The sequence below is a fragment of the Grampus griseus genome (assembly GCF_964374135.1).
Source record: "Grampus griseus genome assembly, chromosome: 4".
Taxonomy (NCBI): Eukaryota; Metazoa; Chordata; class Mammalia; order Artiodactyla; family Delphinidae; genus Grampus; species Grampus griseus.
In genome coordinates, this window is record NC_138997.1 from 37,514,005 (window position 1) to 37,528,956 (window position 14,952).

Here is a 14,952-nt window from a genome sequence, read left to right on the forward strand (position 1 = left end):
ACTACTACTTCGACTAACAAAATATGGCAGAAGTGGAGCTGTGCCACTTGTCAAACACAGGCCTTAACAGTGTGACACCTCCATATCCTATCTCTTGGAAACTTATTGTAGGTGCCCTGAGCTGCCAGCTGAACAATCCAACCACCCTGCAGGAGGGGCAACGTGCAAGGCCCTGACTGAGACTTCACGGAGAGGGAAAGAGATCCAGCTGAGCCCAGCCTCCCAGCTGCCTCTGCTAAGGTGCATGAGTAAAGTATCTTGGATAGTCCAGATCAGCCCTGCTGCCAGATAGATAGCCCTGAGGTCTCATAGACATGCTGTATGAAATGGAAGAATCACCCAACTTAACTCTGCCCAAGTTTTTGACCATAGAAAATTGTGAAGTACAAGATAGTTTTTGTTTCAATCCATTAACTTCTGAGATAGTTAATTTTGCAGACATAGATAGCCAGAACCATCTGCTTCTCGCTTCCAAACTATGTTGTACTTGTCCCTTCTCTTAGTCTTTTTGTCCTTAGGATTACAACTTTTTTTTTTTTTAATCTCTACAAAGTTTTCAGTGGAGGTGGTAGTGAATGCATATATGCTATCTAACATGCTTAATGATAAGTTACCTCATTTATTCTTCAATCTCTTTTATATTCTGAAGTATGATTTATTTTTGGCATATTTCATTGTTAGGTTTTTGTTAGATTTTTAAAACCTAAATGGGAAATTCTGATGGTATAAACTATCCCTTCCATTAATTATACTTCCACAAACCAAAGTTACTCTGATAAAACAATTACATTCCTTCTGGTCTACCAACACATTTGTGATATTAAGATTGAGCTATATTTCTAATAAAGTTTAGCATTCATTATTCTTCTCAGAAAACCCAATGACAGATAACAGCCATGAATTTAATGTCACATGTCAACTCATTTTACAGAATTAAAGAGAGTGTCCTTTTTTAAAATCTAGTTAAAGAAATGTCTAATCTCATCTTTTAGCCCTATTCCTGACAGGATCCATCAGCACGTGGTAAAAACTGGATCAAATTCATGCTTTCTGGCATTCATTAGCAGCCAGCAATGTCATTCACTAGTGTTTGAAATACACGAAGCATTTCAAATAGACAGAGGTGCCACTTGAGAAGGGAACACACTACTGCTTCATCCCAATCACTCCTGCACCCTAACCCAAGTTGTAACACATGATCCTCTTCAGGAGTATGTCATTCGGTGGGAGTATAACCAATAACAGGTACTCCAACTGCTATTTCCCTGGAAGTAGGCATGCCACAGACATATGGCTAAACAGCAATTATAGTGATTTGGGGTTTACTTGAGTCAGTGACTCCTGCTACCATAAGCCTGATTATAATAGAGAATCAGCCTGTGGGGGAAGAGAAAAGAAGGATAACCCTAGATATATCTGTATTTCTAGATCAGTACTCAATAGACATTAGTTCCTCCTGCCCCATTCTTTTGTGCCCTGTGGAACTATCTGATGAACATCATATATGGAGCCAATTCAGAAGAAGGGAAACAATGATGACTCTGGAGAGTGTGCTGTAGTCCAGAGCTTCTCAAATATAATGTGCACACAAATCACCTAGGACCTGGTTAAAATGCAGATTGTTTCAGTAGGTCTCATTGGTGCTGAGATTCTCCATTTCTAATGGATCCAAAGTTATGCCAAGGCTGCAGGTCCACAGAACATACTTTGAGAAATAAAACCATAATCAGTTGTTTATGTATCTCTCTTCCCTCATTAAATTTCACAATTTATCCTCCCAATGTACCAACAAAATTCAAAAAAGGTTTTGCTGAAGGTTTAGGGCAAAATACCACAGCATAGCAACTTAAAAACTAAACATGTATGTATCCCTGAATATCTCATTATTTTGTTATACTTTTTGAGCTTTATAAAAAATGTTACTATCTAGTATATAATCTTCTGAGACTTGCTTTTTTAGTTCATGTTTCTAAAATGTATCCATACAGTTGCCGCTTCAACAATAATGATAATGTTCTGATTCTTAGGCAGGGGGTGATAGGTCCACAAGTGTTCCTTTTATTATTATCCTTCAAAAATTAAACTATATATCACTGTATGTATATTCTTTTATATGTATCAAGTATTACTTTCTAAAAACGTTTTAACTAAATATTTGGCACCTCCATTCTTAAAGTTCCTACAGACATTAACACCTCCAACAATATATTATTTCTTTTTTTAAAAAAATTAATTTATTTATTTGGCTGTGCCAGGTCTTAGTTGCAGCACATGGGATCTACGTTGCCGATTGCAGGATCTTTTAGTTGCAGCATGCATGCCGGATCTAGCTCCTTGATCAGGGATCGAACCTGGGCCCCCTGCACTGGGAGTGCAGAGTCTCAACCACTGGACCACCAGGGAAGTCCCTGCAATGTCTTATTTCTGATCATCCCTTCCATGGAGCCCAACTGAAGACCACCTTATTTGGTTCCATTCTCCCTCCCTCTCTCCTCTCATTTGCTTTCCTCTAATTCCAGCTCTTTTTTTGTTTTAATCTTTTGGCCACACTGCACGGCATGTGGGATCTTAGTTCCCTGACCAGGGATCAAACCCTGGCACCCTGCATTGGAAGCATGGAGTCTTAACCACTGGACTGCCAGGGAAGTCCTTAATTTCAGCCCTTAACCTTTCAATCTCTATCACTGATTTTTCTACTGTATTATTCAACATTAACCCCAGTGTCTCAGCAGCTTTATACAACAATACAATATTTTTGCTCTTATAAAATCCAGAGCTGAAGTTCCTGGCCAGGAGATCTCCTGGGCGGCTTCTTTAAGCAGTCAACTCAGGATTCAGGATATTTCTATTGTGTGTTCCACCATCTCAAAAGTCTCCTTTTCCTACTATATGGTTGGGGGGAAAATCAAGGCAGATCGCATAGGGACTTTTTATGTCCAGGCCTGGAAGTGGCACATCATTTCCACTCACCCTCCATTGGAAGAGCTCGGTGACACAGTCCCTAGAGTCAAGAAAATAAAGGGAAATATGTCTTCCTGTATGCCCAGTGTAAATATAAAATAATTTCATGAACTAAAAAAAAAAATTACCCATGCTACCTGCCACTATGCATAACTGTGCTTAAAAGCTAAATTCTCAGCAATATTCATGAAATGAATTGGCATGGGTAGTTATCCATGAACAGGAAAATAATCTGACTTCATACACCTGGCTACTAAGTAATTGGAAAATATTTAGAAACTCTGTTTTGTTTTATTGGTTTAAAAAATGTGCCATATATCAATACATACCTCTTAGCTATTGCAGGTTCAGTTCTAGATTACTGTAATAAAACAAATGTCGCGATAAAATGAGTCACATAAATGCTTCGGTTTCCGAGTGCATATATGTTACACTATAATGTAGTTTATTAAGTGTGCAAATAGTATCATGTCTAAAAAATATATATAGGTACCTTAATTTAAACATACTTTATTGCTAACAAATGTTAATCATCATCTGAGCCTTCAGCAAGTCATAATCGTTTTCCTGGTGGAGGGTTTGAAATATTGCAAGAATTACCAATATGTGACACAGAGACATGAAGTGAGCAAATGCTGTTGGAAAAATGGCACCGATAGACTTGCTCAATGCAAGGTTTGTTGGCACAAACCTTCTATTTGTAAAGCATGCGGTATCTGTGAAGTACAATAAAGCAAAGCACAATAAAATGAGGTATGCCTATAACTGAAACTCAATAAAATATTCACTGAGCACTACATTAGCACCTTTAGGTAATACAAAAAGGAAATCATAGTCCCTGCTCTCTGAAGGCTTATGATCCAGTTAGGAAGAAAATATACTAGCTGTGCAACAATATCAATACATAATCTAAATATCAATTTTAAAATAACATAAGACCAATTGCCAAATAATTGTTGCAGATTTATGGAATATGAGTTTTGATAAGGAAGTAGTAAATTATGGCTGGGGAAATCTCAAAGAGTTTGAAAAGATAGATAGATAGATAGATAGATAGATAGATAGATAGATAGATAGATGATAGATACATAGGTAGGTAGATAGAAAGAAATAAGATAATCTTTTCTCCAAGAAGTACAAGGCACTCTTGTACAGAAGAGTACAAATAGACAGAACTTAACATCTTTTTATTTTATTAGCTTGACCTATGCTGCAATAGACCCATTTACCCTGTAGCTCATCTCCAAGTATAGTTTATGCCCCAGTACAAATAATATACTACAATGTTCTTCTCTAACTGTTATGCTTCCATTTTATATTTAAAATTCCCTTGGTAATAAGAAAACAAGCAGGTTCATTTATTCTGCAGGGCCTCTAAATTCAGTAGACAACATCCTGTTTTCCCCTTAAAATTTCAGGCACATCTCAGAGTGCCTCAAAATGAACTTTAGTAAATAGTGCAACTGTGATAAAATTTTCATATCAGATTTTACAGTGTATTCAAAGCTTCTATTTCCCCCATCTCAGCACTTCTCTCCTAAATGAGATTGTACATATCTGGTAAGAGCAAAGGTAAAGTGCACAGCAAGGAATGTCAGCCTTAATAAAAGGAACATATATGTGACTTTCTGTCATCCTCTGGGATCACAGTAACAGTGTTTAAGCAGATGGTGAAGCTGCAGTTAGATTCACAGTTGCTGTTTGGGGCAGGACACACAGGTTATCTAGCAAGATTTTCTCTTACTGGCAGTATCTTCAACAGGATGATGGAGCATTTAGAACTACTGAAGGGAAAAGTTGTGACTAGTATTAATCAAAATCAATATCCCAATTCTAAGACATCGGGACTAGGTTAAGAAAAAACCCAAAGGGAATCCACTCTAACCTTTCAATGACCTCTCCCACCCCCACGACAAACTCTTCTCTCCTGCCCCTCATTACAAGCACCTAATGGCCTCCAGCTCTCTTTCTCTATCAAAATGTTCTCTTAGAAAGAGATCTGCTACCAGCAAGTTGTCTATCTGTACTTTTCAACAAAGAACATGGAGCAGCTGCTGGGGAACAATGTAGCTATGGGTAGAGAAACTCTCAGAGTAAAACTCATGCCATGCATTGAGAAAGTCAACTTGATTCAAAGTAGAAGACTTTGCTATTAAAATAAACACAAAAGCAGAGTATCTACTTTAAAATTAATTCTAGAGATAAACTCTCAGTTCAGGGCAGATTGGCTTCCTGATCCATACCACCTCCAGGTCAGGTCCAGATGCATATATGTAGGACGCGGTCAGCTAACTGCCACGCAGCAGGAAGCTGAAGTAAGCTGAATCATCCTTCCTGTGGCCACTGCGCTTGCGCTAAGTATACTAATGAGGTTTTAAAGTAGCGACCTATCCGATGCTGGCTCACAAGTCGCACCATCAGCGAAAGCCAATCACAGAGCGACACATGTTCTTAATCCCTATATAAGCAGACTGCTATAGGATTGCGGGGTCTTCCTTCCATCTTTTCTTTAACCAAGCTGTGCTCCAATAAAGTGTGATACGAGAAGAATCTTGCGTGTGGCGACTCGTCATTCTGCTGGTCGGAGGCGGCTCGCCGCATTTGGTGCCGAAACCCGGGAACTTCGCGCCCTGCATGGAGGACCGATTCAGAACTCGACACACGGAGTGAACCGTCGGTGAGTAGTCCAGTCAGGTATGTTTTTCGGGGGTTTGGAGCCTGAAGTTTTTACTTTCGCTTTTGTCCTTTTAGTGTTTCTCATATTTTTCGTTTGCTTGTGGCTACAGTGCCACCAGCCCGATCGAGTGTGTCTTCCCTGGCCGATAGATAAGTCAAGCATTTTTCCAATTTAATAAGTCGCTCGTAGATAAGGGCGCAAAATGGGGAATAGTTCGTCCACGGAGCCTACAACTGATTTTCATGAGCCTATTCAAGCCCTTTTAAGGGACCGAGGGCTAAAGCTCTCTCATAAAACCATAAGTAGGCTGCTACAAGATATCGAAAGTGCCGCGCCGTGGTTTGGGGTATCAGGCAGCTTGACTGTTCCGTCATGGGAAAAACTCGGAAAAGACCTAGAGGAGTGTAACACAAGGGGAGAACTTTCTCGAGGCGCTCTCCCCTTGTGGAGCATGATACTTTCTTGCCTAAAGGAAGGAAAATGTGAAGAAATTATTCAACGAGGACGCAAGGCTCTTAGCATGTGTCAAGATAGCGCATCAGAGAATGAACAAACAGGGACTACGGTAGACAGGCCTGAAATTATGAAAAGAGAAAAAAGAAAACAAAAGGAAAAGCAAGAAACGGTGCCAGGATTATATCCAATCCTAGATGAGTTTAAGGAATTATATTTGTTTCAAGATGAATTAAATCCTAGAAAGGAGGAAGATTTAGAAGGAGCGGCCGCGGCATATGAACAAGAGCGGTATGGGCATTGGTACATGCCGCCGCTCGCTAGCCCACCATATTTTAATCCTGCGGAGGCTAGAGCTTCCGCCCCTGCTCAGGCCTCCACCTCAGTTGCGGCAGCTAATGCTCCCCCTCCTATGCCAAAGTGTACTTTTATTCCTCGGGAAGCATGGTCCCAGTTGGCCACTGCTTTCCCCGTGTTTGAAGATCCAGCTACACGCCAACGATATTATGAGATGATAGATCATAAGCTCATTAGGGATCTTGCAGAAGCGGCTAAAAGAGATGGCGTGTCCGCCAATTACACTATCATGTTGTTGCAGCGCCTCACGCGAAATGCGTTAACACCTACAGACTGGCAGGATATTGCCCGCGCTTGCTTAACGATGGGGCAATACCTAGATTGGAAATCAATCGTGTCTGACCTAGCACATAGTCAGGCGCGGGAGAATGCTGCCAATGGGCAGCCGGCCTGGAATGTTGACATGCTGTTGGGACAGGGACAATGGATAAATAATCAGACCATGTTCCCTGTGCAAGTTTACAGCCAAATAAACGAAATTAACATGCGGGCCTGGCGAGCCCTCCCCAACAAAGGAGAAGTTTCAGGGAATTTAACCAAGATTATACAGGGCGGCACAGAACCATTTTCCGATTTTGTAGCTAGAATGATGGAGGCTGCCGGACGGATTTTTGGTAATGTAGATGAGGCTATGCCATTAGTAAAACAATTAGTTTATGAACAATGCACAAAAGAGTGTCGCAGAGCGATAACACCTTATAAAGGGAAGGGCATTGAAACCTGGATGAAAGCATGTAGAGAGATCGGAGGGCCTTTGTCTAATACAGGGCTTGCTGCGGCTGTGCTGGCTGCCGCCCACAGTGTACAGAACCCTGCCAAGTCAGGGGTTTGTTTCCAATGTGGAAAGCCTGGGCACATTAAGAAGCAGTGCAAAAATGCAGGTGCGAGACCTAAAATGCTACAAGCTCAAAGAGTTCCAGGAACTTGTCCTAGATGCAAAAAAGGAAAACATTGGGCTAATGAATGTAGATCTGTTAAAGATATAAATGGGCAGCCCATTCAGCCCGCTGCACAGGTAGCTAATCCAAGAAATATCCATACAGCCAATTCAAAAAACGGGATAACGGGCCCCCGGTCCCAGGGCCCGAAGATTTTTGGGGCCCACGAGAGTGTGAACCTTCAGCCACTCCGACCCCAAGGCGAGCCACGTCAGGCTCCGTAGGGTTGGACCTCCGTGCCACCTCCAGAATGGTATTAACAATAACCATGGGCATACAGCCCATAGATACAGACATGAAAGGACCACTACCTAGAGGGACGGTTGGGTTGGTGTTAGGACGATCCTCCTCTATTTTGAAAGGACTTATTGTCCTCCCCGGAGTGATTGATCCTGATTATATCGGAGTTATTAAGGTAATGTGTCAATCCCCCAGAGGGATCATTACTATAGCCCCTGGTGATCGGATAGCTCAATTGTTAATTTTGCCCTCTTTTCATGAAAATTATCCCGCATGTTCTGCAGAACGAGGATCCAAGGGTTTTGGATCCACTGGAATTGATTTAGCCTTTTTGTCATTATCCCTTGATGATCGTCCTATGATGAGTCTAACCGTAGAAGGGAAAACATTTTCAGGTTTGGTAGATACCGGAGCAGATCGGAGCATTATAACTACTAGAGATTGGCCAGGCTCTTGGCCCCTACAAGAGTCTTCTCAAACCTTGCAAGGTCTAGGATATGCACAGACACCCAAAGTTAGCTCCAAGGAATTAACTTGGATCTCTAAAGATCAGAAGGGAAGATTTCAACCCTTTGTGGTTGAGGGATTGCCATTTAATTTATGGGGAAGGGATGTACAAAGTCAAATGAAACTTAGACTTACTAATGATTATTCTGAAGTCGCACAAAACATTATGCTTAAATCGGGATTTATACCTAATAGAGGGATAGGACGTAAGTTACAAGGCATGACCGCCCCTATAGAAGCCCGCGGAAATTTAAACCGCCGAGGCTTGGGTTTTTCTCAAGGGTCACTGAGTTTATGATTCCTATTACATGGAGGACCACAACACCTGTGTGGGTACCTCAGTGGCCTTTTTCAAAGGAAAAGCTGGAGGCGGCATCCAAACTAGTGGATGAGCAGCTACAATTAGGGCATTTAGAACCCTCCCAGTCACCCTGGAATACTCCGATTTTTGTTATTAAGAAAAAATTAGGGAAATGGCGTTTGCTTCATGATCTGCGAGCTATAAATCAGCAAATGCAAATTATGGGGCCTATACAGCGCGGTTTGCCAGTATTGACAGCTCTTCCGCGAAACTGGCCTGTTATAGCAGTAGATATTAAAGATTGTTTCTTTTCTATTCCTTTGAATAGTCGAGATAAAGAAAGATTTGCCTTTACTCTGCCCTCTGTTAATCATGAACAGCCCGATAAGAGATATCATTGTGTTGTGCTCCCTCAAGGTATGGCCAATAGTCCTACTATGTGCCAACTTTATGTTGACATGGCCTTGCAACCAGTAAGAAATGAATTTCCTAAAGTTAGGATTATTCACTATATGGATGATGCTTTATTGTCAGCCCCTTGTATGGAGTTGCTTGAACAGGCCTTAGGCGTTTTGATCAAATATTTAGGGAATAGGGGATTATTTCTTGCTCCCGAAAAAATACAGAAGGGAGATGTTGTAAATTTTTTAGGAGCTACTGTACATAGGAATAAGATAGTACCTCAAAAAATTGAGATTAGGACTAATTGCTTAAAAACATTAAATGATTTTCAAAGGTTACTTGGAGATGTGAATTGGATTCGGCCATATTTAAGTTTAACCCGCTTGGATCTAAAACCTTTGTTTAGTATATTAGAGGGAAATCCTGATCTTAATTCCCCACGCCAATTGACCCCAGAAGCCCATCAGGCACTTCAAAAGGTAGAACAAGCTATTACAAATGCACAATTAGAACGCTGTGATGATTCTCAACCTGTTTGGATGTGTATCCTTCCTACCTTGGGGTTTCCAACTGGTGTTCTTTGGCAAAGTGGACCTTTATTGTGGATTCACACAAAATCTATGGGAATGAGAACTTTGTCACATTACCCATCTATGGTTGCCGAGGTCGCCTTATTGGGTATTAAGCAATGTGTTTCCTCTTTTGCAAGAACGCCCGAAAGGCTTGTAGTCCCATATACGAAAGATCAAGTAGAAGTGCTAGCAGCAACTACTTCCGAGTGGTCCATACTTATATGTATATTTTCTGGTATTATTGATAATCATTTGCCAAAGAGTGAACTTTTGAAGTTTGTGACTCAACAACCTGTTGTATTCCCAAGAATTACTGTAGATCAGCCACTGTTTAATGCTTTGACCATTTATACAGACGGGTCTAAAACGGGAAAAGGAGCTTATATGGTCCAAGGAAAACAACCAGTGATCATTGAATGTCGACCTGATGCTCCTCAAGTGGTTGAATGTCAAGTAGTTTTAGAAGTTTTTAGACGCTTTCAAGAGCCTTTTAATTTAATTTCTGATTCCTTATATGTGGTGAATGCTGTTAAGCACTTAGAAGTTATTTCTTTTGTTAAAACATCTAGCACTGTAGCTTCCTTGTTGACAGGAATAAGATGTCAAATATTACATCGTCAACATCCCTTTTATATTACCCATATTCGGGCTCATTCTTTGTTACCCGGCCCCATGGCTAAAGCTAATGAACAAGCTGATCTGGCCACACGCGCTCTAACAGCGCTAGACTCTATGACACAGGCTCAAGAGTTTCATAAGCTATATCATGTGTCATCTACAGTCTTAAGAAAAAAATTTAACATTACCAGAGCTTTGGCTAGGAATATTGTGAAGAGTTGTTCTGCTTGCGCCCAATTTTTGCCTACCCAAAAGACTGGGGTTAACCCCAGAGGCATTCTTCCAAATGAATTATGGCAAATGGATGTTACCCATGTTTCCTCCTTTGGAACGCTCCAATATGTACATGTTTCAGTGGATACCTGTTCTGGAGTGGTACATGCCACGCCTCTTTTTGGAGAAAAGGTTCAAAATGTTATTACCCACTGCCTTGAAGCTTGGGCAGCGTGGGGCAAACCCGCTAAGATTAAGACTGATAATGGCCCAGCCTATACTTCCAAAAGCTTTGCTCTTTTTTGTCAAAAAATGCAGGTGATTCATATTACAGGCTTGCCCTATAATCCACAAGGACAAGGAATTATAGAACGCACAAATCGCACGCTTAAAGAACTCTTAATAAAACAAAAAGGGGGAATCGCAGAGAACTGTACCCCTAGACAGAGACTTTCACTTGCCTTATTTACCATAAATTTTTTACATTTAAATGATGATAAAGAAACCTCTGCTGAACGCCATGTGGCAACAAACCATAAAAATTATGGCAAAGTAATGTGGAAAGATGTGTTGTCCAATCAATGGAAGGGCCCGGATCGTGTTATTACTCGATCCAGGGGATCTCTTTGTGTCTCCCCACAGGATCAAGATCCGATCAGGGTGCCATCAAGACTGACGAGAATTGTTGAAGAAAACTTCAGAGAAGATGCTGAGCTGGATGTTCCTGATGATTCTTCCCTTGCTTAGGGCAGAGAATATGACGTTCTGGGGAATTAGCCGGACCTGGCCAGTTCCCATGCCGGTTCACTCTCAGAGCAGAGTTCTTCCAATATTTTATTCCACTAGTTGTGAAATGAATACGGCCTGTACCCAGCCATTGAATTATGACTGGGCACCGTATAATGCCAGTGATTTTATTTTGAATCGAAGTCTTTGTATTAGTTGGAATTCCACAAAGGATTGTATCCTTTTGGCCAGGATAACCTTGACCACTTGGAACAATCCACTTAGAAATAATTTGGTTCCATTGAATATGTTGAATGAAGCTTTGAGCAAGATAACTCAAGGCCACACTTCAGGTTCAGGTATAGGGAATTCCAGTGAAAATGAGATGAATATTACCACTTTAGTTTTGGAACATACAGGGATAGTTCCTTTAAGAAATAATGCTTCTGATAAAACAAGTGCCAACAGGACTGTTGTCGCCCCCTATTGTGAGCCAGTCACATCAACACCCCCAGTCTTTACCCCTTGTCAGGGGGGAACTTATGCTAAGTATGAACTTAGTTCAGGCTTTCAATTTTCCCCTGATTTAAAGTCCTATATGGGAAGAAAGGAAAAAGGAAATGATACTAATGAGGCAAAAGGAAATGATAGTACAAAGTGGTATTTTGAAGGATGGCCATTTTATTCTTGGTTATTAGTTAATGAGGCAGGAGTAGGCATGGATATTTCTGCTTTGGCCACTTTACAGATGCCCTGAATAGGAGTGCAGAGATTGGAGAATTCCTAAAGGGAAACTGGTCTCAAGAAGCTGAACGGATGATATTTAAGCAAAAGATTCAGATTATGCAACTGAATGCTACCAAGCTGGAACCCGTTACCTTTGGAGATTTTACCTCTTGGCTCTCTTCTGCCTTTTCCTTCTTTAAAGACCTTTGGAGATTTTACCTCTTGGCTCTCTTCTGCCTTTTCCTTCTTTAAAGAGTGGAGAGGGGTGGGGATCTTTGGGCTCTGATTATAATATGTCTCTGGTTGGTCTGTCGCATGCGCGTCAGGGCACATCGAGATAAGGTCCTACTCACTCAAGCGCTTTTGGCTGTTAGTGAAGGTGATTCTCCCGCAGCCTGGGTCTCCGTCCTGAACAGTTCGAATTGATTGCCCTTGCACAGAGAGGCCCTGTTGCCATTGCACCTCTATAGGGAATCAAAACTTATTCTGAGTCAGCCTTTGCACCCTGCAGCCCTTGTTGGCATTGCACGCAGGAAGGTGTCTCAGACATGCCAACGGAAGGCTGCCCTCGAACAGTGAGCACATCATGAGGTGAACACTTGTACGGGCTACATTCTGCTTGGTGATTCTAGTAAATAAAAAAGGGGGAGATGTAGGGCGCGGTCAGCTAACTGCCACGCAGCAGGAAGCTGAAGTAAGCTGAATCATCCTTCCTGTGGCCACTGCGCTTGCGCTAAGTATACTAATGAGGTTTTAAAGTAGCGACCTATCCGATGCTGGCTCACAAGTCGCACCATCAGCGAAAGCCAATCACAGAGCGACACATGTTCTTAATTCCTATATAAGCAGACTGCTATAGGATTGCGGGGTCTTCCTTCCATCTTTTCTTTAACCAAGCTGTGCTCCAATAAAGTGTGATACGAGAAGAATCTTGCGTGTGGCGACTCGTCATTCTGCTGGTCGGAGGCGGCTCGCCGCACATATATATATATATATATATATTTTTTTTTTTTTTTTTGTGGTACGCGGGCCTCTCACTGTTGTGGCTTCTCCCGTTGCGGAGCGCAGGCTCCGGACGCGCAGGCTCAGCGGCCATGGCTCAAGGGCCCAGCCACTCCGCGGCATGTGGGATCTTCCCGGACCGGGGCACAAACCCGCGTCCCCTGCATCGGCAGGCGGACTCTCAACCACTGCGCCACCAGGGAAGTGCCAGATGTATATATTTACCTTCCTCTACCCTGATGGATGCTTAGGAGGAAAACTTTGAGAAGTACTATCTCCATACTTGTACTATTTGGGGATGAATTTAATTTTCAGTCCAGTCCTACTACTTTCCAATGAGTCAAGAAACAGATCTATATAGGAAGCTCTCATTTCCATAGGGCAATGGTTCTTACCTTTTTTCTGCATGAATACACCTGGGGATAAGACACTCTTCCATAAGTAACACTTATAGAGAGTGATTCTCAGCAGGATGTCAGAATCTTGGCAAATAGCTGACTGATCATTCCCTCAGGAGGGGGGAGGGAGTGTCTCTATTATCTCATTCCATTCTTCTACCTATTCATTTAGCCAATCAACATGTATTTTTTAATTGAAGTATAATTGATTTACAATGTATTAATTTCTGGTGTATAGCAAAGTGATTCACTTATACATATATATACATATTCTTTTCCATTATGGTTTACTATAGGATATTGAATATAGTTTTTTGTGCTGTACAGTAGGACCTTGTTGTTTATCTATTTTATATATAGTAGTGTGTTCTGCTAATCCCAAACTCCTGATTTATCCCTCCGCCACCCCCTTTCTCTTTTGGTAACCATAGTTTGTTTTCTATGTCTGTGAGTCTGTTTCTGTTTCGTAAGTAAGTTCATTTGTGTCATATTTTAGATTCCACATATAAGTGAAATCATGTGGTATTTGTCTTTCTCTTTCTGATTTACTTCACTTAGTATGATAATCTCTAGGTCCAACCATGTTGTTGCAAATAGCATTATTTCATTCCTTTTTATGGCTGAGTAGTATTCCATTGTATATATGTACCACATCTGCTTTACCTATTCATCTATCAATGGACATTTAGGTTGCTTCCATGTCTCAGCCAATCAACATTTAAAGTCTGTTCTCTATAAGTGAAGTGCTGTGCAATCATTAAGAAACATACTTTTTAGGTTGGGGATAGAGAAGACAGTGAATAGTCCATTGTAACATAATGCAACAATAAAAATTTATAGATCTTTGGAAAAAAAATAAAATGTGTCTGAAAACCAAGAGAATAAAAAACACAATCAGAGCAGATCCAGGGATGATTCAGATACTGGAATTAGCAGAAATGTTCCCTTATAGTCTTCAGCCATCACCTCCCCTTGTCTCAACCCAGCCATAAATGAGTCCTATGGGAGACTAGAAAACAGCCTATAGGGTTCAGACCCCAGCTTACAACACAGACCAGGTATGAACGAGAAGGAATCTGAGGACAGATAGTCCCTGGACCAGCACAGGAATTATATAGAAAAGGACTATAGAGAGAACATTAGGTTTGGCAAGTATGAAGTCAATGATGACTAATCTTGAGATAACTAAGAAGTACTTAGAGTTTGTGGGGAAGAAGGCAGAGAGGTAAAGCATACAGTCCTGGAGCAGATAGAGAAAGTGGATTTAAGAATACAAATTAAAGGATTAACCTTGGGTGATAAGGGTCAAAATTTGCACCCTCCCACTCAATTGCACGAAAAAATTTAATGTAAATTTATTTTTATAACTAACTTTATTCTGTTTTGATCCCCCATTCCTATACAGTAGCCAAACAAAACAAAACAAAAACTTTCATTTGACCACTTAAGTTATCTCAGTCTTTAGAATAATTCAGCCTCTTTCAGATTAGTCTTCAGGGGTGTCATCTCAGGGATCACTTGTTTAGGTCCTCCCTTTTCTGCTTGATCTAAATCTTGGGACCTTACTTATTATTGTGGCACCAGTACAGGGATGTCTGATATACTCTTGTCTCTGCTTTTCAGATCTTCCTCACCTCCTCGAAAAATGTCCTTCATTTCACATGATATGCTACATCTGCTGCACTGGTATCTGATAAAATATGACTTTTTCTATAGCATCTCTAGGCTCCACACTGCATCCTCTTTGCCTCAACCACAGGGCTCTTCTAGGCTACAGCTGACTTCCTTATCCCCCATATGAAGCCTGATAACATCAGACTTCTCTCTGAGTATGTTCCATCCTTAGCCCCCAACACCGTCC

The 14,952-nt window shown here is 41.2% G+C and overlaps 1 protein-coding gene across 1 annotated transcript; it reads left to right on the plus strand.

The window, feature by feature from the left end:
* Positions 1 to 5,840: 5,840 nt before the first annotated feature.
* On the plus strand, positions 5,841 to 7,610 carry LOC309822253 (endogenous retrovirus group K member 10 Gag polyprotein-like; the record flags this gene model as incomplete). The annotated part of the gene is made up of 1 exon (XM_082653994.1): positions 5,841 to 7,610. One exon carries the CDS (start codon positions 5,841 to 5,843, stop codon positions 7,608 to 7,610), a length of 1,770 nt encoding a protein of 589 aa, XP_082510120.1.
* Between the last annotated feature and the right edge of the window lie 7,342 nt (positions 7,611 to 14,952).